At 39.5% G+C, this 26,492-nt stretch overlaps 2 protein-coding genes across 3 annotated transcripts; both read left to right on the plus strand.

Annotated features, from left to right (window-relative positions):
* The first annotated feature begins 1,810 nt into the window (after positions 1-1,810).
* On the plus strand, positions 1,811-10,098 carry adck2 (aarF domain containing kinase 2). Its single transcript, XM_036576411.1, has 8 exons — positions 1,811-3,233; positions 3,977-4,123; positions 4,868-4,996; positions 5,090-5,185; positions 6,832-7,077; positions 7,282-7,410; positions 7,550-7,603; positions 8,935-10,098. Exons 1-8 carry the CDS (start codon positions 2,373-2,375, stop codon positions 9,076-9,078), a joined length of 1,806 nt encoding a protein of 601 aa, XP_036432304.1. The 5' UTR covers positions 1,811-2,372; the 3' UTR covers positions 9,079-10,098.
* Positions 10,099-12,228: 2,130 nt separating this feature from the next.
* bbs4 (Bardet-Biedl syndrome 4) lies at positions 12,229-24,914 on the plus strand. Of its 2 annotated transcripts, none has more exons than XM_036576413.1 (16): positions 12,229-12,346; positions 13,154-13,208; positions 14,601-14,680; positions 14,814-14,877; positions 15,034-15,145; positions 16,667-16,739; positions 16,896-16,949; positions 17,738-17,865; positions 20,327-20,381; positions 20,484-20,552; positions 20,667-20,819; positions 20,978-21,149; positions 22,386-22,455; positions 22,555-22,699; positions 22,993-23,200; positions 23,688-24,914. In XM_036576413.1, exons 1-16 carry the CDS (start codon positions 12,320-12,322, stop codon positions 23,831-23,833), a joined length of 1,611 nt encoding a protein of 536 aa, XP_036432306.1. In that variant the 5' UTR covers positions 12,229-12,319; the 3' UTR covers positions 23,834-24,914. The 2 variants fall into 2 exon arrangements, with proteins under 2 accessions (XP_036432306.1, XP_036432307.1); XM_036576414.1 differs by lacking the exon at positions 12,229-12,346 and adding an exon at positions 12,350-12,430 and having other exon boundaries at positions 13,151-13,207; positions 14,599-14,680.
* The last annotated feature ends 1,578 nt before the right edge of the window (positions 24,915-26,492 follow it).

The raw sequence follows: 26,492 nt of genomic DNA on the forward strand, positions 1-26,492 counted from the left end.
ATGTAATAAAATTTTTAAAATAGTTATTAATTCATTAATAACAAATAATTTACTCCACCATAATTAACCCTTTCAATTGTACAAATCATGTATTTTCCTTAGAAATGGAAATTCCTTATTACTAACACATCTTATTATAGTCACTGTTACAAATAAGATAAATACATAACATGTACATACACCATTCAATAAAATACACAGACAAAACAGATTCAGTTCAATTAAATGAGAATTGCTTTATTTCCTCATTTCTCAGTTTTTCAGCACAACTACCTGCGGCTAAGTAGCCACCATTAGCTAACCTGAGCTAGTTAGGGTTTATAAACATGAATTCCACTCATATGAAGTTATTCGGCATAACATCACTATTTCTGTGGAACTGTAGCACAAAGACGACAAAGATTAAGGTATTTATAATCAAATTAATATCAAGAACAACGCTATAAAAAGTGAAATCCAAGGAAACATTACACTAGCTAGGTTGCAGGCTAACGTTAATGTAACAGCTAACGTTAACACTAGTTTAATAGGGCTAGCGAATGTCTGAAGTGGTCAATCCGTGCCGTAGTCAGATGTGTAAATGAATATTGTTCATAATGTTATTTTATAGCTGTCACGTTATTAACGCCATTGAGGGGCAGGTTTCGTTCACATGCTCGTTTGCTGGGTGACCCTTTCACTGCAATCACTGGCAACGGTCGAGCCAACGTTCCTCATCCCGCAGCGAACTGAAATAGAAGAAATCTCTTTAGGATTGTACTTAAGAAATAACCCATTAAACTATAGACATTTTGGATGGGTATTTTCAGGAAAGCTAACGTCACACTATTTCTGAATGGACTCCCTATTCCATAGCTTAGCTAACCTAGCTAGCTTACATTATATAGTGCACTAAAGCTACGAGACTTGGAACATTTTGCGGCCTCTTCACCCAAACGGCGCACTGTCCCCATTCACTGTGGTTCATTTGGCTTATCAGCTTTAATCCACAACGTTCTAGAAGGACGATGTCACCGATTTTTCATAATTCAGTGACTGAGAGTCTAAATAGTCAAAGTGGTTTGATGTGAAATGGTTCGTTGTAGAGAAACCTACAGACTCGGGATTTCTTTACAGTGGTGGTGATAGGAACCAGGGATCACAATGTCTACAACATAAATATAGACATTATTTACTGCCCAAACCACCAGTGAACATACCTAGCTACTTAGTGTCTCCTGAGTTTTATACGTAACGTTGATAGTAGTAAAATAGTAATGTGAAAAAAAAACATTTTATGGATACCTTTCCTTACATGCGCTGTGTGTTCCTATCCCTCAATCATGTTTTTCAAATCCATTTTTAAAAACAATGACCCTGGCTTCAAGAAGCATACACCCCTTAAAGTAATAACTTTCTGTAAGATGGCTTATAGGCATTAACGCTCCTGATTCCTGTCACCGCCAACGTGACTCTTTAAGTTTCTCTAGAAGGCAATTTCTTATCAAACCACTCTGAATTACTTTGTTTACATCGATTTAATTGTGTAGGAATTTCGAAAAATCGGTCGAATGTCCCTTTAAGACAACTGTCGATTATAATATTGGTGTTTATTGAAGAAGGTTTGCTCGCTGTGCTCTGGCCTTTAGTCTAGCCCTCTCTTTGAGTCAGACCGTTAACAGTTTTAGTCCATCATGTTAATCTGTTTTTACGTCGTAACTAAAGGCTCTTTTGCCTCCAAACGCATCCAACACATATCTGTCCTCGCGTTCGTCTCCGGAACCAACTGCACCGTGTGCATCTACACGGACGTATTTAACGGTAGAACGGGAGACTGCGGGCAAATTGCACATCCAGTATGAATGAATGTAAACACGGAGTAAAATGCTGCTGTCGTGCAAAATGAAACTCATCTTAGTAGTAGGACAGTTTTTCAAAGAGATAATTTAATCGCTTAGTTTTAGTGGTCATCTTTTACGAAAGGGTTGAATGCGTTGATAGCAGCAGCCGTCTGTTTGTGTTGGATCAGTTAAGTTAGCTGAATGTAGCCATTTTTAAAGCAGACTGGACTTTTTCTGCATGGATGAGAATTTGTGTTGGCAGTTCAGTGCGCATGATGTAATGCCAGTGTTCATGTATCTGTAGGATTTGATTACTGCTAGTGATACTAGGTCTTTACGTTTAAAGCCTTTGGTGCGGTAAGGAGTGGAACAACTACAGCCAGAGATTGGTGTGCTAGTTTACCTTGAGGAGGCTCAAATGTGTAATTTCACAGTGTATTTAGTAGATTCATGTAATGCAGTCCGGTTAAATGTAGTTCAAATGAGAAATCTGTACCAGGGTATGCCACCAACTAATACTTAAGTTCTAAAAAATATCAAGGCTACATCAAAATGTCTGCATTTTGTGCAAAGAGCATTTTCCAAAGCCTCAGGTGCACCGTTCACAGAGTTTCTGTGTCAGTTCGGATCGCTCCTCCAAGAACTTTCTTCATCAAAAGGAGTCCAGTTCTCTCTCATACCCCCAAAGTGGCACTGCTGTGTTGGGGGGTGGGCAGCGTCACATATGCTTCAGCACAAGAAGCAGTACTTCCACAGAGGACTACAGAGAAGAAGTCTGTTGTCAGAGTGCAGGTTCACAGGCTCATATTCATCTTGCGACTAAGCATCCGTGCCATGATACTCTTGTTCAAATTCAGCCCCCTCTTGCTGCTCTACCCCCTGACTCTGCTGTCCCAGCGCTGTTCCTCCTGTTGGCTTGATGCCCTGCTGTGGGTCACAGAGTCCTCAGGTCCAACATTCATCAAGCTTGGTCAGTGGGCCAGCACGCGACGGGACATCTTTTCTCAGGAGTTCTGTGACCGCTTTGCCCGACTCCATGTGAGAGTGCAGCCCCACTCCTGGGCACACACTAAGCAGTGTCTGAAGCGGGCCTTTGGCGAGGGCTGGAGGCAGCTGTTTGTGTTTGACAGTAAGGAGCCTGTGGGCTCAGGCTGTGTGGCGCAGGTGTATCGGGCTAAGGCTCGAGTCACAAGTGTGGAGGACCCGGCCTTCCAGGAGCTGTTAGACAGCCTTGAGAAAGAGGATCTGCTGGAAGCTTGGGAGATCCCAGGGCTCGGTGGAGCTTGGGGTCATGTGTGGGGGCCAGAAAAGGGAGAAGGGGAGTCCTCAGAGACACAGGAGAGCTCTGCTGAACTTCCACACACTCCAAGAAAGTACACAGAGGAGGAGTGTCTCATGCCTGTGGCAATTAAAGTAAGATCAGACAAAACATGCATGGGCTAGACTAATGGGCTAAACATTTTATTCAATCTGTTTTCAAGCAGTTTGCTATTTAACATATTCCATATACAAATAAAACTTTTTGAAGCAGTGAACCTAAGTTAATAATACACACCTAAAAAGATAGTTCTTCAAGGGTTTTTTAGTAAAGAAAATGGTTCTGTATAAAACCATGAACGCTCAAAGAACCCGTTGCATTATTAAATGGTTCTTTGCATGGTTGAAGGGTTTTTCAGATTGATGGAGAATGTATTTTATATGGTTATATGTAGGGTTCTACATAGCACCAGAAAGGGTTCTTCTCACCGGCTTGACATCATAACAATAGAAGAACTCTTTTTGGTGCTATATAGAACCCCATTCAAAAAGGCTCTATACAGAGGCATCCACAGCACATTCTCCATTAATCTGAAGAACATTTTAACGATGCAAAGAACAATTTACTCATGCCTAGAGTTCTTTCAGTGTTCATGGTTTTACATAGAACCATTTTCTTTAATAAAGAACCCTGGAAGAAACATCATTTTTATGAGTGTATAATCAATGATACCGTGTTTTTATGGATTTTTCATGTTTCATAGGTTTTGCTTTTCAGCTGCTTAATTTTGTGATCCCTGCAAGTTTGAATATCAGTATTATATTAGGTCTAATATCCATAGTACATTAGGCCATAATTTAGTTTATGCTATTTCACAGCTTTTCTCTTTTTCATGCAGGTGCTTCATCCTGGCATCAGAAGGCAGGTTGAAATAGACCTGATTTTAATGAAGGCAGGGAGCGTGCTCATCAGCTGCTTACCTGGTCTCAAGTGGCTGAGCCTGCCTGAAGTGGTGGATGAATTTGAGAAGCTCATGACCAAACAGGTAATGCCAAGTATAAAAAGTCAGTTTGTCATAGGAACAATGTGTGCGTTTAAACACACTTAATATTCCCATAATCGTAGAAAATCAGATTTTGACAGTAATTCGTTCAACATGTTTACGTGCACTTGGGTAATCAGATAATGGGAAAACACCTGCTCTGCATGAGCCAGGCAATAATCGGATTTCTGCTTTGCAACTTGCCAAATAAACTCACAGCAGGAGAAGTATGTGACTTAAAATTTAAACTTTGTGATGCAGCTTTTTCAAAACTTGGAAACACTTTACCACCAAATGTGAATATACATTACTTAAAAGATGAAGATTCAAATTCTTAATTTCGTCAAGCATGTAGTCAGTTTCAGCATCACTCCAAAAATGTTTTGTTGCCATTTTGCAGGTGTTGCATTAAATGCTGCTTGCTGGGACAGCTCGACCTTCTGTTTGCGCACATATGCAGCCTAGGGAAAACAAAAGAAATCAGAGTAAGGGTCTACATGTGCTGAAAAACTCGATTACTGAGCTTACTGATTACTGAATCCAGGTCTCTTTATCGGATTTCTTGAAATTGATAACTGCTTTAATCCGATTTAAAGAATCAGAGGATGCTGTTTACATGGTCACTTAATTAATCAGAAAACAGCCGAAATCCGATAACAATCGTATTATTTGTGTGCATGTAAACACAATCGATGACATTTCAGTGACATTTCTACTGCATCTTTTGAGTTTTTGCCTTGGTTGCAGATAGACCTTCGCTTTGAAGCAAGGAACATAGAACGGTTCAAGAATAACTTCAAGGACTTGAAATATGTCAAGTTTCCAACACCGCTCAGACCATTTGTCACAAGGACTGTCCTGGTGGAGACATACGAGGTGGTAAATTTCAGTTAATGGTATTCACCAGGAGATTGCCAGTATATCACCTTTCTTTTTCATCTGAATAGAGTGGTTTGTACTTTTTTATAGGAAAGTGAACCCATTTCCAACTACCTCAAGTCTGAGGTGCCTGTGGCCACGAAGCAGAGAATCGCCCGGATGGGAGTGGACACTCTGCTGAAAATGGTGGGAGGCAAAAACATTAGTTTTTTTTAGAGTTTGCCTGTCTCGTCAACTGTCTCATCTGATACAGTGAACACTCTTTAAGTAGTGCATAGCATTCTTTTGAACTCTGATACCATTAAACACAGATAAAGTACTCTGTCAGTAATTATAATATCAGTAACATTGTTACAGTCTGATTGTATTGACCTAATCTTGTATGACTTTGACCATTTAGGGCAGGGATTTTCTATTACAGTTCTGGAGACCCAGTCCAACACAGTTTAGTGATTTTCCTGCTTAAACCCACCTAGTTCAACTCACTATTAATTGCCAGGAATAGTGGGTGTGTTTATGCAGGAAAGACCCCAAACTATGCTGGACATCAGCCCTTCATGACCGGAATTGAAGAAGCCTGCCATAGAAGAACACTGCCATTTTTTTAAAGAACTTTTCAGTGGATGGTTCCTTAAAGAATATTTCTTGTAATTGGAGTATGGAAGTGTGTAGAAGTTTAAACAATCTCTACATAATGTAATGGTTCTATTTTTTTAAATTGAACTCTAGGTCCAAGCCAAGAATCTTTTTGTAACCTTGATTTAAGAGGGAAACATGACTAAACAGTTGAGGCAGTGACAGGCAACAGTACCTTTAACCTACTTTTGTTACGTGAGCCCATATATTTAGTAACGAGAGTAGCAAACAAAAAAATATCAGAGATGCACACTACATATTAGGGCACTTCACCTCTGGTCTTGAAGGGCCAGTGTCCAGCATAGTTTGGTGATTTTCCTTCTCAGACACATCAGTTTCAAAGGGGGACCCTCTTTAAGTAGATTTTTTTTGTAACTAAAAATAAGTCAATAATAATATTATAAAATGAAATTTGTTTTGGCTTTTACCACTTTAAACAAAAGTGATGGCTAGAAACCTCTTTTAATCATCACCATTTTTTGGCAGCTGCAGTCACCATGGCAATATGGCACATGGTCGCTAGCTGCCATCAGTTGCTTACAGTCATTGTTTTAGACCAATTTTGTAATAAGGCAAGCATCAGTGTCTTTTGTTTTTTTTTGTTTAAATGCAGACACAGCGTTGCTTTGCTCCACTGTTTCTGCAGATTGTATGAACTTAGATGAGCTGTGCTCATTCCTAACACAGTGAGCTAATTAAGTAGTAATGTTAATGTGGACAGTGGTTGCATATGCAGCATAAAAATATATGGCAAAACCATTCATCCATGCACACAAGACATGTACACCTAACACTATAAAAGGGTAGACCTGTGGTTAATTGACCAATACTCATGGTTGTATGCTCCTTTGCTGCAGATAGACCTTCAATAGATGTTTGTTACAGTAACTAGGCAGGTAAATGTGAGGTCAGCAATCATGTATTGTGTTTGACGTTTATCTGGTTATGTTAGCTACAGTGAATAAGACTAGTTGGTGGTTGTCATCCTCACAATAGCAATGTCTCTGGGACATAATGCTTCCAACCTGCCCCCCTCCCCCAACCTGTAACCAGGCTCACCTAAAATTCAGGCTATGCCACTGCCACAGGACACCAGCCCTCTAGTACCAGAGTTAAAGGGACCTGTTCTATGGCTCCAAAAATAATTTTATTAAGAGTCTACCTGCACTTGTTTGTCTGTTTGTGTTTACTTTCAGGTGTTTGTGGATAACTTTGTCCATGGAGACCTCCATCCAGGTAACATCCTGGTTCAGAGTGGTCAAGGGGCCGGGCCCCAGGACAGGGCCACACTAACGGACCTGTGGGACACAGTGGTGGTCAGCATGAGGCCATCCCCTCCTCCTCTGCGGCTGGTACTACTGGATGCTGGGATTGTGGCCCAGCTCAGTGAGACAGATCTGCACAACCTCAGAGCTGTCTTCACTGCTGTTGTCCTAAAACAGGTATCAGAAGCCAAAACACTGAGATGACGTGTGTGTGTGTGTGTGTTTTTGAAGTGAAGAGGTGTTCTGTGTGAAACACCTGAACGCATCAAACCTGTGTGATTTTATTCTTACAATTCAGATTCATGCAAGAGATTTGGTGCTGTAGGTTAGTTACAGTTCGTATTGCATCTAATCTTTTTCGTGACTGTTTTGTACTATCAGGGGGAGCGTGTGGCAGAGCTGATTCTGAACCATGCCAGGGCCAGCGAGTGTAAGGATGTACCAGGCTTCAAAAAGGAAATGGCTGAGCTTGTGAACCACGCACTCAGCGACACTTTGTCTCTGGGGAAGGTACTGCAGTTAGTACACGCCAGCATACATATCTTGTCTCAGCAAAAATACACTTCTGATTTTCTTCACTGGCTCACCACATGATGCAGTGTAAGCTCTTGAAATTTCATCCATGCTTTGCTTCTCTAATCCTGTTAAGGTTCAGGTGGCAGAACTGCTGTCTCGTGTCTTTGGATTGCTCATTCGCCATAAGGTATATGAAGTTCTTCACTGAGCTGTTGATGCACATACTGAGCAGTACCAAGCTGGCCTTTATAAGATTATCAGCTTCACCATAATAAATTCATCAAATTCCAGTCAGAATTTCTGTATTTTACATTTATTAATCATTTGTTAGAAAATAGCTCTTAGTTCTCAGGGGTTTTTAAAAACAGGGGATCTGATATGTGCTGAAAATGTTTTGTCTTGTGTCAAGAAACACTAATGTTGAAAAGTTTGGAATCACTGTTGTCATTATAAAAAAAGCAATTTTTTGCAGATACATGCTTAAATTAATTAGATTAAAGGGGAATTTGAGTGATTTTCTGTGTCTCTGTAATTCAGTGAGTAAGATGTAAACAGAGTCATTTAGTCATCGTTTAATGTGAAATGTTCCAGTCTAGAGAAACTTGTTCACAATGGTGGTGATAGGAACCAGATGTCTGAAGCCTTTAGTGCCTCTAAAATCTATCTCACAGAAAGTTACTACTCAGAATGTTTACAAATATGCTGTCTGCTACCTGAGACATTGTTTTCCAATATTTTTTGCAAAGTTTTGGCCTAAAACATAAAAAAATATATTCATGGTGGGAAAGCACATGGGGGGGAAAAAGTGTAAAGAAAACCTTTTTTATTTTTAAGGTTTGCACTACTTTACGATTATTGACATTGCATATACGAACTCAGGAAACACGTGTAGTCTCGCTGGTCATTTTAGATATTGCATAAAATGGCTATATTTGCTTATCCTGACCCCTGGTTCCTATCACTGCCACTGTAAAGAATTCTGAGTCAGTAAGTTCCTCTGCAACGCAACGTTCACATCAAACCTCTCTGAATGACTTTATTTGCATCTCAATGATTGAATTTTGCTGAAATTTTGAGAAGTTGTTGACTTCCTCTGTAACATACTACAACTTTAGGATTCAACTCATTTGTAGAAAGCTGTGATAAAGAAATTTTAGATGTGTTCAGAATGATGAACAGAGCTGTAGATGATTCTAAATTATATTGAAAGTTATAATATAAATTTCAATTATTATGTTCTTGCAGTTCATAAAAAATTTAAATATTAAATAAATTATCAATATGACAAATGATTCCAAACATTTGAACAGAAGTGTATCTTCTATCTTTAAGTTAAATCCTTTTTCATGTGTTTTTTGGTATCTCAGAAAGAACAGAATGTCTGCATTTTTTTCCATTTTTCACGTTTGGTGTCCTACATGATATGTTGTGGCCTGGGATTATGTGAAGTTACTCTAATCTAGAGCGTGTGTTGCTGTTGAGCAGACACGTGTAGATATTGCCCTATCTTTTTTGCAGGTGAAGCTGGAGAGTAACTTTGCCTCCGTCGTGTTTGCCATCATGGTACTAGAAGGCTTGGGCAGGTCCCTGGACCCTAACCTGGACCTCCTGGAGATTGCCAAGCCTCTGCTGCTGAAGAACTGTGCTTCTCTTCTCTCCTGAGTGTCAGCACTGAAGTGAGGCCCCTTTTGTACAATGAGTTGGTTTGTGTAAAATGTGTGAAATCCAATTAGCTTTGACAAATGAGCAAGCCATGACTGATTAGTGAAAAATGGATTACTAATAGACTTTTGAATTGAGGATTAAGGAGTGTTATTCTGTTAAAAGAATTGAGGGTGCAATTGTACAGTGGAGTTTTGGATCTACTATGGGTCCCTCCTTTGCCTCTTCATTGCAACCGATGACCTCGTCCTCCTGGCTAGAGGAAAAATACTACAAACATGATTTGAGTTACATATAGTACACATGCACAGTGTGCTGTGGATAAACATTTGATAATAAGCTAATATCGGCAGATACAGTGCTGAGGAGTAAATGACGTTGGTGCATTGTGTTCAGGAAATGTGAAAAGTCATGATTTTACTCTATACTTTATGCATGTTGCCCTAACAATGCAAGGAAATATAGAGGTCCATACATTCTTAGAAGCACTATTTTGTACACTGTGATGTTTATCCTAATGAAAGTATACATGTAGTCATACTTTATAAATTGTGGTGTAAGTGTGATTTATGTTGGTGTGGATGTTATCTTCTTTCCTGACACCCTTTTTCATTGTAGACAACCTCAGGATTAAGTTTCAGCAAAAGTGTCTGTCAGATCTTGTAATGACACATTTTAGATTTTATCCAAATTATTGGATAAAAAAAAATTATCACCTTGTTTTGACACTAAGCTCATAAAATTATCTATGAAAAGGTTATTAATAATAAATCCTATTATCTAAATGTATTTTGTACAATTATCTGGAATAAAATAAATAATGTGCATGGCTGTTATTTCTTGTAGCTCCAATAAAGATAAATATATTTCCTAATATGTTTTATTATGTTGATTTATTTACTTTGTCAGTGGAAACGTTAGCTTTTCTGTTCTGCAGTTCATGGGATCCTGTATTAAAACTACACACCAAAACACTCCACCACCCTGTTTTAATAAGCCATTGACTTAGACTGGTGGTCTTTTTCTATGGACCTAATTACAATGTGATTAGGGACCATTCTGTAATGAGGCTCCTATGGCTGTGTTTTTTTTGTGTTTTTGATTTAGATAGAAGATTAAAATCTGAGAAACCCTATTATAAAGTGCTAATATAACTGTAGCCCTAGAACTAACCAGTGTGCAATCATGAAAGACTATCCTACTTGTAATGAAGTGTGAAAAGGCCTCTGTTAATAAGCCTCCTCTTGAGAATTTGATATAACGTGGGCAGCAAATAGAGCGTGATTAAATTAATCACTAAAATTAAATTGTTACTGTATCTTTAATAGCACAATGTAAAGACTTACATCCTTAGATTAAATCATGATTTCCCATATGAGAAATGTGTTCTCAATTGAGTGCTAATGCTAGCTAACTTCCTTTGTTTTCTGAGGGCCACTGGCTACATCAGCTGCTGTTGTGTAGTCGGAACCTTATGAATTTCTATAAGTAGTTTCATGATTAAGTAATGCTAATATAACTTGGTGGTATTCTCTGTGTTTTTAGAAACAAAACACCCAGAAATGTGAGTCCAGAAATTCAAAGGAGGAACGTTTTGTAATGCGTTTTGGTACATCAAATTCTTCGCCAACAACATGGAGGTGTATCAACTGCTGCTGTGTGTGAAGTGGTCAAATTGCTAAAAACTGATTTATAAAATAAATAATGAACATTTCAGACTTTCAGTAATATTAGTATTCAGTAGTAGTAATATACACAGGTGGAAAATACATGAGTAATTGTACTTAAGTATTAGTTTTGGATTTTTTATTCTTTATTTTTATTTTTTGTACTCTTATTTAATTACGTTTCCAACAGAAAAAACCTTTCTATTACTTACGCTTTCATGTAGACTTGCAATGTACATTTCAAAGGTCAGAATATTTTTATCCTGCCGATCTTTAAAGTTGCTGTGCATTGTAACTTGATGTTTTTATTATTTTATTTTATTTAGACATTCAACCAAATTCATATCAGTGAATAAAACTGCCCACAGCTCTGCTAATTCATATGTAAGTATCAGTACCACCCATTAGTCACATTTCAGTATAGTTAAATGTACATACTGCTCACTTTAGCTCAAGTATATTTTTGGCGGGCGGCATGGTGGCGCAGTGGGTAGTGCTGTCGCCTCACAGTAAGAATGGCCTGGGTTTGATTCCCGGCCGGGCGACCAGGGTCATTTCTGTGTGGAGTTTGCATGTTCTCCCCGTGTCTGCGTGGGTTTCCTCCCACAGTCCAAAGACATGCAGTCAGGCTGATTGGACATGCTAAAATTGCCCCTAGATGTGTGTGTGTGTGTGTGAATGTATATGTCTGTCTGTCTGCCCTGCGATGGACTGGCGACCCTGTCCAGGGTGTATCCTGCCTTCTGCCCAATGACAGCTGGGATAGGCTCCAGCACCCCACCGCAACCCAGAAGGATAAGCGGTTTAGAGTATGTATGTATGTATGTATGTATGTATGTTTTTGGCTCCATACTTTCACTTTTACTTGAGACAAAATTTGAAATGCATAACAGTACATAATTCTTCAGTACATGTTTCATGTCTAGGTTGACGGGTGGCTAAACCTCTTCCTATTCGTTGTGTAGGTAGTATGTTACCATACCATGCTGTTAGTTTAAATGGGCACTCTGACCTAAAGTTAGCATTTCATGTGTTATTTGTAATATTCTGTAGTGCAGCATTGCACATTTCAGCCTCACTGGTTTGACGGAATTCGTGATTCTGTATCGTGTTTTTGTTTCCGTCCATCAGTGTTCTCACACTACAGTACCCAGAAAGCGTTACGCAATTGCGTCATAGAATCCATCCCTAGGAGACTCACTGATCTAGAGGCTAATAAATGGTCTGTGGTGCTAACCAGCCTTAGTGATACAGCACTGACCTTAATTAGTTGTCAGACTTTTGTATAATTCAGGCAATAAATAAATAAATAGATAAATAAATGTCGACCTTCCAGATACATCATCAGGAAGTATTCCTAGTCTGTAAACAAGAAAATCTCACCCAGAGACTACTGTAGGAGGGGAGTATGCATGTCTACAACAGATGTAGCGATGATTACATTTTTGTATTTTGGCCGGAGTGTCTCTTTAGTGTTGCCGCGGTAGAGAGGCTGTGCAGTGTTGCTATGGTAACGGCTGTGCGTTTGAAGGAGGCGTGTAGAAAGCGGAAGTGTCTTATCCTTACCAGCAGGGATGGCTGACGAGGAGACCGTTAAAACGGTGAGAAACGTTTAGCTAGTGTTGCTGAGGCGCCTTTCAGCGGAATAACATCACGAAATGAGTATGACCGGGTACTGGATAAGAGGTCTGCAGTGCTCCTGATGGTTGGCTGTTTAGGTCGCAGCGGAGAGCTGTAGAGCCGTTAGCTAACATGACTGCTAACTGCGGTTTAACGTTAAATCCTGTACCAGCAGGAGTCTATAGAGTCCAGGCTGCTCCTGCTGCTGCTGTTTACACCTGTGTGTGGCTTTCTTAAATAACGGCACTCGGTTACTTGTTCTTTTTTGTGGTAGCTTAAGTTAAACTAGCTAACCTAGCTAACATTAACTTGTGAACGGGTTACGTGTTTTACATGTTATTGAACCGGATTCATACGAGTTAACGCTAGCTAAGCTAGCTAGGTTAGTTAGCTAATGTGTTTACTAAAGAGAGATAACTGGTTAGCTCCGAATATCAAACACGTTTAAGTATTCGCCAATACACTGAAATAGCCATTCTTATATGCCACAAAACAGCATATAAGGCCTTACTGTAAACCCCAGTTATGTCAGTAATTGCATTTATGGCAATTAAATTGCATTATCTCTCCTAATGATCTTAAACAGTTGATTGTACTCCTCATTCTGTCCACGCAGGGCTGATTTTTTGGTGATTTTATATGTGAAATTAGTTTGGAATTGCTGGGAGCTGGTTACGACTCTTTTATATTAATAAGAGTTAATTCCATAAGGTTATTAAAACGTTGCCGAAGTTTTTTAAATCAATAATATTTGTGTATTTATTTGTGTGGTTGGTTATTTGTTTTAGGATGCTCCACTTCCGGTGGCCACTGACCCTACTAAGAAACCGCGTCCCAAAAAAGGTTTGTACCTGGACCTGTCCATTCCTCTACGTATTTCCTGATTAAGCACAGCGCTACAGGATTCACTTCTCTGTTGAACATTTTTAGAAAGTAGCTGTGCAGGGATATTTTATCAAGTTAGATGCTTCACATCATGCAATTAATTGACTAATTTTAACACTCTGTCATTATGGGTGTTTAGAGAGGGAGGAATACAGCCGTAGTTTAGTTTCACAAAACTTAGTTTTTTTCCTTAATGTAGTTATGTTATAACTAAACTTTGGGGGGAGGAACATGCCTGAAACCCCTCTTCTTCCAATCTAACACCCTATAAATTCACATCCACACTTTCTGTTCCCGTGACAAAGTTTTCGCACTGCAGAATCAGCTCTTGAAAAACAGATTTCTGGACAGTTTCTGTGTTCATCCTGGAGTTTTTGGGGGTCTGGCCTTCTAGCCACAGACAGAAGCCGCCCAGAACTTCAGCCCAAGTTCTCAGTAGTTCTCCCCCTCCCCTCAGTCAGTCTTCCCTCATGGCGTGGTTTGAACTCACAAACTGTACATATCTCAGGCAGAGCAGAGTACAGAGAAGTAATCAGAAAAAGAGTGCAGGCTTTTCTATGTCCTTGATTGCTGTTCTCTCCTTTATCCTGTGGGTGGTGCTGATTGGCTGCGTTTTCTTCCACGGCTTCCTTTTAGCCTTGAAGAGGATTACAGCTCAGAGAGAAAAGTCTGTCCAGGAATAGAACTGCTTGAAATCAGATTTTGCTAGCAGCCTTGTGAGCAAGCTAAGTAAGATGCAGATGCAGCCTCTCACTGTGGAGCCTTCCTTTGTTGAGGTGCCTGTTGGGTTTGGGAGTGGGGAGCTTTACATGGTCTCCAGCAGTGAGGAGGGAGCACAACAGCAGTGTTCCTTATCAGAGAGACAGAAAAATATGCCTTCTGTCAGACAAAAGCAGCCAGTAAAACATGCTTGTCCTTTTTCATGTCAGACTACTTTGGATTATGTGTGAACTAAGTACTGTGATACTTAGTTTGAACCCTGGGCTAAGTAACCCTTTCCTTTTTTTAAGCTATGCTTGATGTTTAAGATGAAACTACTATAAATGCAGCCTTTGCGGCAAAAGCTGCACAGATCCTTAAACAGAATTTCCTCACTATTTTAATGGCTTTTTAGGCAACACTTCCAAAAGGTTAATGGGTGTCTTGAGGCTTTAGGCTCTGTGTGAAGAGCATTGGCATGTATGACTAGTTTATTATGCACAGTTAATTCCCTATTTAGACTTCTGCAAAGAGCTTAAAATGAATCAGTTTTGCTCCAGCAGGCTGAGGCACTAGGCTCCGTCATAATCTGTAGCTTGTAAAACAGTATTGATCACTCAGTGTTCATATGTCTGGGTTCTTCTTTTTCAGCTCCAGAGCTTCCTATACTGGAGAGGAGGAACTGGCTCATTCATCTGCACTACATACGCAAAGACTATGAGACCTGCAAGGTAGGCTGTATACAAGGTGGCGTCTGCCTTTTTCAGCTCCGCCAGCTTGTTGTAAAAGAGAAGGATGAGTTACACTCGTATTTTATATTACTTTTTCCCTTCATAAGGTTTAATTAATTTCCTGTCTCATCAGGCCATCATCAAAGAGCAACTCCAGGAAACTCAGGGCATGTGTGAATATGCTGTGTATGTCCAAGGTCGGTGTTGGAGCCTTCTAATGTTATCAGCTTCTGTTCATGTTAACTGAGTCTGGTGTATGATGTGAAACAAGGGTTCATGCAAGGTCTTGTGGTACCCATTTCTAACTCTGCAGTAACAGCTGTTTGCTATAATGTGCTTTTGTGTCTGTGCAGCTCTGATCCTGCGTTTGGAGGGGAAGATCCAGCAGTCTCTGGAGCTGTTCCAAAGCTGTGCCATTCTCAACCCTACCAGCTCAGACAATCTCAAACAAGTAGCCCGTTCCCTGTAAGCAGCATGCCATGCTAGACTACCTGTATTTAAGTGATAGTTTAGTGCATTTTTCCATTACCCTAAATGTATTAGATCAGTAAAGACATGTTTAGTGTTTGAATTTTGCTTTTTTGATACTGTTGATAGTTTTTAATACTGTTGATAACAACTAACAAGTAAGAAGCTTATACCCTACTATTTACCACCATGCAAACGGCATGCCTAAATCATCACACATTTGCCTCAACCTGTTCAGTTTGTTAGACTTGTTTATGTGTAGTAGACACATACTTTTGCCTAAACAATGGACAAAAGCACAAAGAAAATTCAGGCTTCAAGATGGCTGCTGCTGCTGTTTTTAGCTCTGCAGCCAAGTTTTATATATTTGCACAGTTCCACAACTGGTGCTGTATAATCTTCATCCAGAACTGGCCGAGACTGAATGGGGAAAAAAATGGCAGAAAACAAATATCTAAAAATGCAGACAAAGCACTTTTAATACTCTGATTTGGAAAAACATATATTCAAGAAAAAAGATGAATCATTCTGCCGAACTGGTTCAAAGTACATTTTGGGCATTTAACTGACTTGGACTTAGACTAAAGTCCTTTTTGAGTGACTATATCTTAATTATGTTTATTTTATTAAATGATTGAATATTCCACTTTGTCACTAACAAAACAATCATAAGTCATTCAGATTTAGCGCGAGTTTAATTAAACAAAAAAAATGTTCAAAAAATGCAGGTTTGTTTTTTTAAATGCATGATAAATCTAAATATTTCAACTTCACTTTAAAAGAAATTTAAAAGAGATAAAAATATCTTTGAAACATTGGTAACGGTTTGTGACAGCCACCTCCAAGTAGACAGCACCCTATAAATTAGGGGTTTGTTACTTTTTTCATAGTTTGACCGTTTTTGGGGTTAAAAGCATTTTGCATACATATCACAGAAATGACAGAACAATAATCAAGTAGTCTACTCACTGACTGGACCTGATATCCACAAATTGTTAGCCTTTAGTCTTTAAGTTTAGTGGTCAGTTAAAAACTCTCGCCCAGTAAAGAGCTTACCCAATAGAAATTCATAATCGGCATCATCCTGGCATCCATGGCCTTTCATGGCCATGGAGCCATTCAGCAGTGCTTGCACTAATCAAAATGCTTCTCTGAGTTTGATAAGTTATATGGCACCTTTCTAATGACCCCACTGGGACCACTTCACCAGGACTTTGTAATGATTTTGAATATATTTAGTTTATTATCTCAATTAGTGCCTTGGGTTTAAATAGATTATAACATAATCCTTGTAAATATCTTGGGTCTGAATACTTAATTGTTCTTTAAATAGTTTTTTTACTGTGGGACTGGAGTTTGAGCTAATTTGGTAGAATGGTCCACACATACAAGTTTTCAAAATTAAGTTCAGTTTGAAAAGCTTGTATGTGCAGCTCACAGTATGCTAGTCTTAGCACTGTGAATAATACAGAACATAAAAGATACAGTTTTTTTTACCAGTGTGTGTTTTGAATTTAGGTTTCTGTTAGGAAAGCACAAAGCTGCTATTGAGGTTTACAATGAGGCAGCCCGTCTCAACCAGAAAGACTGGGTAATCTTCCCATTATCTTACCTTTCTATATACTGTTACAATGTCTAAAAAAGTGTGTATACTGTATAAAATAAACTAACTTTTCAGTTTGTTAACTATGATTCCAAGAGTGTGCAGTTTATAAAATTTTGGATGTTTTTTCAACACCCTCTACAGGAGATCAACCACAATCTTGGAGTTTGCTACATCTACACCAAGGACTTCAAGAGTGTAAGTTGTTCCCAGTTTTGCATGCTGTGATTAATCAATATGTGAATAAATCTTGCATTATTCATCATGCACTACTATGACTGCCATAAAGGGTAAAAGAGTGCAAAGCCTGTGTAGATGAGTGAAGATATTTTTCAAAAGTTCTGCATAAATCAGTCCTTGAGATGTAAACATTCAGAGTGTTTTGATGTGAAATGGTGCATTGTAAAGACACTAACTGACTTGGATTTCTTCATAGTGGTGGTGATTATTATACCATTATTAATGGTAAAAAATAGTGGTAAATAAGTTTGGGTTTTATTTTGCCTTAAAATACCCTGCATGCACCTCTTGCCAGGAATGGATTCTAAAATTATGTTTTAGGCCAAAATTTTTTCATAAAACAATGTCTCTGACATCAGGCAAGGAATTAATAACCATTTCATGCATAAAAACATCCTGTGTAGCTTTTAGCGGCACTAGAGACAATTTTAGAGGCAAATTCGGAAATCTGGTTCTTATCACCACCACTGTGAACAATTCTAATTTAAGTTTCTCTGGATAGGGGCGTTTCACATCAAACCATCCTGAACGATTTTCTTTACATCTTAACTTTTGAATTAAACATGGAAAATCAGTGAAATTCCCTTTTAACAATCACTCATGTTTTGTGTTTGTACCAATAAAAAAGTGTCACCCACAACATTAAACATCATGTCTGCCAAACTGTCTATTCCAAAGCCTGTTGACTGTAGTTTTACTGTAGTGATATCCATGATTTAAAGTTTGGCTCCTTGGTTTATCTGTAGGCTGAGGAGCAGCTCAACATGGCGCTGCAGCTAAACAAGCATGACATGACCTACATGATGCTGGGGAAGATCTACCTGTTAGAGGGAGACACAGAGAAGGCCATCGAGATCTACAAGAATGCAGTGGAGTGAGTCTGTTTGCTTGATGCCTCTGGCTATGTTTACAAATAATATGGCAAGTAGGCCTGTCACAATTATTACAAACACCTAATCGCAAATATCTGAGTAGATTGCAATTAATTAAGCTAACTGCAGTCATTTTCCACATTAGATTTCACAATTATGTTGAGCCACAACAAACAAAATGTGAATTGAGTGTTGTGGGTTGAGGCAAATAATTGACACATCATGGATCTTATGAAAAGTTCTAACTTGGATCTCTAACATAACAAGCTCAGCACAAGTAATGTTTTTTTGTTAGCTATGTGACAAATACTACTGTTTTTAGCATGCATGCTAGCAGACGGAGAGTTTTTTGCTTGTATTTTCACTCTGAATGATGAACAACGAACAAGAAAAGACAGTTCAATCATTAATCACAATTATTTCTATGACAATTAATTGTCAACTAAAATTTCATGATCGTGACAGCCCTAATAGCAAGTACTAAGAACTGTACTAATCCCATTGGTTTTACTTGGTAAACCCAAATGTGGTTTCAGAAGTTGATTTTCACCCAAATGATCCTCACCAAAGCTCAGCCATCTTTGTACTGGTTGACCTAGAATGCACTGCATCAAAAGGCATGCACAGTGCAATCGTGTCTGGCACATTGTGACTACACACTCATTCGTGAGGCATATTTCAGACTATGTGAGCAACCTAAGATGCCCAGAGAGATTCACAGCAAGTGGCTGTTGTCTCTGCCACAGCTCCAATAAGACGCCTGAGGCCACACAGCATGCTAGGGTGAGAAACGGAGCCATCGCTGTAATTAATCACATTTACAGGCTGACTGTGACACTCTTACTCTCTTTCTCCATTTCTCAGCACATTCTACAGACCTCCCTAAGGACACGTGCCTCTCCTTTAAGCAGCTTTCTCTGCGCATGATCAGAGTCTCCCCTTAAACAGAATTTACTTATTGACTGGATGAAACCTCAAAAGGAATCACTAATATTTTCCTCCCTGCGAACCCTAATGTTTGATTAAGAGTGTTGACTTTGCTCTTATTGACTGTTCTGTGAAGCGCAGAAAGAGAAAAGGAAATGACTTCATGAAGTTGTTGCATCTTAGCTCCTTGTTCACACAGTCTCGGCTCCTCGGCTCTGGCTCAGATATCAGAGGGATGCGGGGAGAGTAAATACGTGAGGGCATAGGAGCTCCAGCGAGCGCAGTGTGTGTTCTCATCATTACTGCAGCCCTCCTGTAGTGCAGATGAATTAGTAACACCGAACAGTGGGATGTGCTTTAATGAGCGGAGCTGGGGGGGTCCCGAAGCAAAGCGCCTGTGTGTCTCTTCCTTCTCTCTGCCGATTTCAACCAGACAGAAGAAAGAACCGCGCCCCTCCTGCTCTCCCTCTGAGCCAGAATGAATAACTAACAGCCTGCTGTGATGGGCTGCAGTCAGACACAAAGTTGGAAGACAAATCTGATGTTGCTAGGAAGATGATGGTGTAGGCAGCAAGTTGTTGCATGTTTTGAATGTTACAGAGTGAGGTGAGTCATAACACCTTAAGTCTTCATGGTGTTCTGACAAGATGCAAACTTTGTCCCAGTTTGACTTATTAGACTTCCTGGACACATAGAGATGCTCTAGACTGGATGCGAAACCCAGTTCTCCTGAACCACCCTGTTGTGTGAACATTACTGCACAAACTGTTTAGACTTTTAATACATTTGAAATGGTATCTGAACAGTAAGGACCTTCAAACATACCTTATACCTTCTGACATGGTTAAAAGGGTGGGGGGGGGGCAATATTACGATACTTATGATTGTTGCAACTAATTACATCACATTATGTTACATTGTGCTTTTCTAAGCATATCATGGGCATCATGAGTAGTTATAAAGCACTGCATGTTTCATTACAAAGACAGCTTAATTAGTCCCATTTAACTGGATTTAATGAGGTGCACTAAGAAACATTGAATAAAAACATTGTACTCATAATGTTTTATGGTATTTTTATGATATTCTTAAATGTGGCACTACTGGGGCTTTTTTCTCTGCCTTGCTCTGATTAGTCTGCTCAAACTAATCAAACCTCAGAAGTTATACTGTGATGCATATCGTGTTCCGTGAAAATGTTTAGCGGTGTTATATTTGGCCAATCGCCCACTCTCATTGGTTAATAGTGCTCATTTCATGTTTGCGTCTGAATTAAGGTCTTAAAAATTAGTAGATGAAACTTGAAAATGCATTATGTTGCACCTTTTACAATTGTAGTCCAGGACATTGCTTCATCTGCGGTTATATAATTAGCCCTTAATGGTCATTTTTTAACAAAAAAAACTTGTTTTAGACAGTTTTGCATCAGGGACACACAATATACTGTTTGTTGCCACAATATTGGCCTGCAATCAGTCCATTCTTTGTCTAGAATTATGGACACTTTTATTGAGGAATTTTGCTCATCTGTTGTAGGTTCTCCCCAGAGAACACAGAGTTGCTGACCACACTGGGGCTGTTGTACATGCAGGTCAGTTTAATCAGGCACCTGGTAGGCCTGCTCTTGGAATTGTGTGTTAAGACTTCAGGTGCTCAGAATATAAATGCAAAACATTTTTGTATTTTTTCTCAGCTCGGTAAATATCAGAAAGCCTTTGAACATCTTGGGAATGCACTGACATACGACCCAAACAATTACAAGGTGGGTAAACCTAAACATAAACTCCTTGCACTTCCAGTTTGATGTCTTCCCTTTGAAGTTATTCTGAGCCCCCAAATTCAGCAATATGAAAGTCTCTGTGTGTGTTTCCCCCAGGCCATCCTGGCAGCAGGCAGTATGATGCAGACACATGGGGATTTTGACGTGGCCATGAATAAATATCGCGTGGCAGCATTTGCTGTGCCTGAAAGCCCACCACTTTGGAACAACATTGGCATGTGCTTCTTCGGCAAGAAGAAATATGTAGCTGTGAGTTTCATAGAATTCACTTCCGTGTCATGAAGTGACTAATTATAACTCGTAATTTGACAACTTCTTGTCTCTCCTCCAGCCTAATTTATTTCTCAGGCTTCAGCCTTATTGTCTGTCTTCCTCTGTTCCTCCTGTTGTTGTTTTCTTTCTCTCAGGCTATAAGCTGTCTGAAGAGAGCAAACTACCTGTCTCCGTTTGACTGGAAAATTCTGTATAATCTGGGTTTGGTGCACCTCACCATGCAGCAGTACGCCTCAGCCTTCCACTTCCTCAGTGCTGCCATTAACCTGCATCCGCGCATGGGAGAGCTTTACATGCTCCTGGCAGGTGAACATACACTGTTCCCTTCATCCTGCTTTTACTGTGAACTCTAAATGTTCTGAACATACATAGTAGTAAACATATAAACATTCAAACACATAAACTTGTAAAGTAGTAAAGTTTTTGCTTACTTATTCATTTATTGTCTCTATAAAATCTAAATCTCAAACAAAAAGTTGTGTTAAGTCTAGGACTAGCCATAATCTGTCAGCAGAAATGATCCACAGTGGCTCAACCGTCTAAGCATTAGCCCTAACATAGGGAGATTGGCCGCCCGTTTCAATACCAGTTTTAACAAGCCCCTGTCCACTTGACCCCATCATTTCCTTTTGGGGGAATCCCAGACGCCATCTTAAGAGCTGTTCCATTACTTTATTAGCTCAAGTGCAGGGTGTTACATGGGCCCTCAGAAGGATGAGTGATTGAGTGAAAACAAATGCCGACTTCAGCAGCAGAATTTGCCCAAAAATCATTGTGACCTGATGCATTTTCCTTTTCAAACCCAAAAATAATGATGCACAAAGCTGTTTTTAAGCCATATCAGTAAACTAGTATACTCCATTACTTTATTCAGCTAACTGTCCAGTTAGCATGCTAAAGTCTTCAGAGTGAACCTAAAAAAGGCACTACACAACACAAGTTTATAGCTAGACAAAGTAATTTATAGATGTTATGCTCAAAAAGTTTTACATTGTAAAGTTCACATGGTTATCTTACTGAGGCTAACATGCCAAGGGCAACTGCATTCCATTTGAATTCACTGTCCCCTCCTCCCCTTCTGACACAAGAGGCCACTCGTGTAATGTAGGTGTGATGCACATCTGAGTGGTGAGTGGAAGTGGGTGAAGGCAAGGCATGTTTAAAAAGAGAATTGAAATAGGGCCTGGGAGTGTGTTCCACTGCGATACCTCAGCCATCCGTGGCTGGGAGTACAAGAGCGTATGATTAGCCACGTTCTCTCTGGGTGGGTAGGATGGCCTTCCCTCCAACACTTATGAATTGGCCAGTGGCATTGCATGAGCAGAAGTGCAGCAGTTCAAAAAGATACAGTGGTTGGCTTCTCATATCTTGAGTAAGCTTGTGCTAGCCTTCAGCCTCCCGGCTAGGATGGAGGAGACCTGGCTAGCAGGTGGGAATTGGACATGACTAAATTAGGGGTAAAGAAGTGAAATGATCCATAGTATTTTTGCTGTACTGTGTTGACTTTGTTTTAGTTGATATTCTTCATTTGTCTTTCAACAGTTGCCCTGACCAATCTGGACGATGTAGACAATGCACGCAGGTCCTACGAACAAGCTGTTCAACTAGATGTGTATGTCTTTTAAATCTTTGCAGGTCAACTGCAGCAGTTTTACAAGTGCTTGCACAAGACTGATTTAAAGTGACTGAGTGTTGATATCTCCGTTCACAGGTCCAACCCTCTGGTGAATCTGAATTTTGCGGTGTTGCTGTATAATCAGGGAGACAAGAAGGCAGCACTGCAGCAATACCAAGAGATGGAGAAGAAAGTCAACATGTTGGTGGAGAGCAACAGCAACACTGAATTTGACCCAGAGGTACAGCGCTGTCTGACATTGTTACATGCTTTAAATAATTATCAAAATGTCATCCCTAAAAAAACACAGCTAAACCTATGAAACCCTAAGAAAATGTGAGGCACATAGATAAGATTATACCGTCATAAATGTACCCTCTTCCAGACCTGTAGTATTTCACCTGTGCTACTGTGCCTGTCCATCGACATGCCAGAGTGCAGATACTCTGCGTCTTCATATCCATCACTACACTGTGTTTAGACATGCATGTTCTCCATTTTTCTCTACTCTAAAAGCACCTCCTTTCTCCTCAGCTTATAGAAATGGCTCAGAAGATGGGTGCAGCCCTGCAGGCTGGTGAGAATGTATTGTGGTCAAAACCAGGCAAAGAATCCAAAAACAGCCAGCGCTCCTCTTCCAGCAAGGTCGCCTCCTCTCAGCAGCCGCTAGGCACCAATCAAGCTCTGGGCCAGGCCATGTCCTCTGCTGCTGGCTACAGCAAGAGCATGCAGCTAGCTGCAGGTACAGTAGCTTAGAATCATAGGAAGGCTGCTTTCACTCCTCAGCCTGTCCCATGCTGGTTTGAACATTGTTTTAATTCTTGTGTTCTCTTCATGACTTCCACCATCATTAAGGCTTTAAATAATACTGTCAATTATGTTTTAAGTGTGGACTTGTTAATTAGGCTGCCCCTAGTTTTTAAAAAAATCTTATCATTGATTGTCTTAGAAATGAAGACACTAGTGCTTTCTGGGGTCTTATTGTAATTGTCTATTTATGATAATACCAACACTTATTTGAATAGCAATACATGGGACTTAAATTCAGATATTAAAAAATGACTTGAAAACCACAAAATGAGCATAAGAATAAAATGAAGTGTGTGATTAATATGTAAAGGCAGTTGTGCTTGTGTTTTTACTTTTGGCACATATTCTATTGTGTTCCAATACATTAGTCTGTTTTGAGCATCCCACAAGTTCTGTCCAAAACTTTTTTCTCCTGCTAGAGCCAGAGCCAGATGTGGAGAGTGCCCCTTCTCCCCCCACAGAGCCACCAGGAGAGCATGAAGCTGAAGATGGTGTAGAGGAAGCAGCAGAGCCTCCCAAAGCCAAGGAAAAGAAGAAGAGCAAATCCAGAGCAGTGGCTGAATAGAGGTTATCACAAAAATGCACTAAAAAAAGTTTGTAAACCTTAGAGTTGTGTTTCCCATCCCAGTACTTGGAGATCCATCAGTGCACACCTGAGGCAGGTATTCACAGGGTTCAAGTGTGTTAGGAGCTAAGCCAGAGCAACAGTGTGGATGTTCTGGGGTCTCAATGGACTGGGTTGAAAAAGACACACTTAAGAGTATTTGTGTCCTATGAATGTATAGTAATATTTTGGAAGGAATATTGTTTGTACAGATTTTTTTTAGGTCAATTAGAAATGGGCAAAACATTTCGTTGCCATACTGGTTAGTTATAATCTGCCATGCTTTCACTGAACAACATATTTAAAACAACTGGTCAACATTAATGTGGAGATCAGAAAAACACAGAAAGGAAACCGCCAAGTCAGAAACTGTACATCTGAAAACATTCAACATACTGAAGGTATTACTTCTCATATCAGTGATCAGTGGGAACATGGCAGACTGGAACTGGAATGGCACCCAGAGGCTTGAGTTATCAAATGCAGCTTTAAGCTATAGTCTTTACTGTTGTATGGAGCACAAAATTATCACTTATTTTACTTTTTCATGTACACAGCCATACTATTCTACTTTATATTGAAAAATGTGTTATTAAATGTCAATTTTGGGAATTAAAGTAAGTGGGTCCTTTTGGATCCTTAATGCAAGTATGCATTACATTAATGTAGATTAATCATTTAGCTTTTTCCAACCACTGTATATGAGCTAGGTGAAGGTCTGCTTCCTGTTTGTAATGGTTTTATGAATTAAAATGCAGTTTACCAAAGTTGTCCAGCCATTATTTAGACAGTAAGACATTATGTAGGATCAACAGATATTTTATTGATATAAAAAATATTCTGACCTCAAATTACCAAGCTAAATATTTCTATTTTTGTCTTAGGACACTGGGCCTCTTTAAGGCCCTTTTACTTTAAGACTTTGCATAATGTCACATTTGTGCAAACTAACTTTCTGCCACAGAATGCTGCCTTAATATGAAGTGATGTTTAGGTAACAAAGGGCTGGTGTCTCAAACCAAATCATGCCTAATATCTGCATCAAGCATCTCTGATTAAGAAAGCTTATCTAGGGCTTACATGCAGGCAACTCCATGTCCAGGATCATAATCCATACAACCTACATTCACAAATACACTCTTGACCAGCAGCCATAGCCTGAGATGCTGCCTAAACACTAACTCTTAATGCAAGTTTCCCCAGACATGCGTTAAACATGAGCCTAGCCTAAATATCATTTTTTAATAGTCACTGCAATTTTATCCAAGACTAGACCTAATCCATATCTGGGAAACAGACGCTTAGAGACCAGTCTTGATCACAGCTGGGCCAACCAGACCAAGCAGTATTTCCTACTGAGACGGAGGTTCGTAGATGAATACAGTACAAATGAGAAAGAAGAAATCTATGAAGTCAGTCAAGTTTTTTCAGTAACAGCTGCAGAAGACTGTACCTTCTCAAAGGAAGAGAGATTTAAAAAAGGAAGGTATCTTCATGATGAACGTTTAAATATGAAACCCACTGACAGGTTTATGTTGCTTAAGGCATTAATCTTACCAAATTCAAAATGCTGAGCATGTTTTGTGCCTCCTTACTTCACTCACAGCTAGCTTTTTGATCCCTGATAAAGCCAATTGGACTAAATGACCCAATTAACATTTAGTTAAGAAGTAAGTATTTCTGACATCTGGCCTACTTTTTTAAATGCACTACACAGCATCAGAGGGCAAACTACTTTCTTATTTAGCAGGGACATACATGTAATGTCACAGAACATGACGCATAAAATCTGTTAATGGCAGAAAATTTCTACTCATAACTTACAGCTAGACCCATCTGAGATACTGAACAATGTCACTATACATTTATAAATCAATCTCATGACCTACAGAAGAAGGAATTGTCAAAGTCTTCACTGTCCACCCCCCCACCATACACAGTACATGTCTGGAAAAGGAGGAGGTATTGACTAAACACTTACCTCCTCTTAGGTTGAATGTGTATTCTGTATAAAAAAGGCAAACATCTTGTATTCCAGAGACTAACTGAATAAATGAATGAACAAATGCTGAGGATGAAGCATGTGTTGAAATTCCTCTGCAAATATTTACAGGTTGTGCTGGTGCAAGTCCTTAAAAACAAACTACAAAGCAGAAGACTTAATTGCTTCCAATCTCCCACGCTACCCCCCCAGATTTCCACAAATACATGAATTACCATAGATTTAAGACGTGTCAGTTACCTCACAATTTCAGTAACCACAAGAGTTCAACCTAAATAAGAACCGGGCACTTTTGACTATCCAGTTTTACTGTAGTGAGACGTTCATTTGATTAACTGTGTTCCAAGAGTGGGTTAAACAGTCTTCACTTGATCACAATAAAATATAGTCTCTAACCTTTAAGATAACCTTGCCATGAAATAATAATAAAAAAATGTAAAAGGCTTTGTGACTTCCTTTATATCACTCTTACCTTGTACACAAGACGTACATATTGCTAGAGAAATCTGAAAACTTGGACTGGGACTGCCATGGGTTGCACAATTCCACGAAGAAGTGTTTGTCAGGTTCATGGTTAAGCAACAGGTATGGCTATAAGTAACCTAGCTTTGGTCAAGA

This window comes from Colossoma macropomum, unplaced genomic scaffold (assembly GCF_904425465.1).
Source record: "Colossoma macropomum unplaced genomic scaffold, Colossoma_macropomum, whole genome shotgun sequence".
In the NCBI taxonomy this organism is placed as follows: domain Eukaryota; kingdom Metazoa; phylum Chordata; class Actinopteri; order Characiformes; family Serrasalmidae; genus Colossoma; species Colossoma macropomum.

Bases quoted from the DNA above. Each gene is read 5' to 3' on its own strand.
- bbs4 (XM_036576413.1), top strand. From the start codon at position 12,320: ATGGCTGACGAGGAGACCGTTAAAACG. The intron at 14,878-15,033 runs GTCGGTGTTGGA...GTGTCTGTGCAG, and splicing joins ATATGCTGTGTATGTCCAAG to CTCTGATCCTGCGTTTGGAG. The intron at 20,382-20,483 runs GTCAGTTTAATC...ATTTTTTCTCAG, and splicing joins TGGGGCTGTTGTACATGCAG to CTCGGTAAATATCAGAAAGC.
- adck2 (XM_036576411.1), top strand. From the start codon at position 2,373: ATGTCTGCATTTTGTGCAAAGAGCATTTTCCAAAGCCTCAGGTGCACC. The intron at 3,234-3,976 runs GTAAGATCAGAC...TTTTTCATGCAG, and splicing joins TCATGCCTGTGGCAATTAAA to GTGCTTCATCCTGGCATCAG. The intron at 4,997-5,089 runs GTGGTAAATTTC...ACTTTTTTATAG, and splicing joins TCCTGGTGGAGACATACGAG to GAAAGTGAACCCATTTCCAA.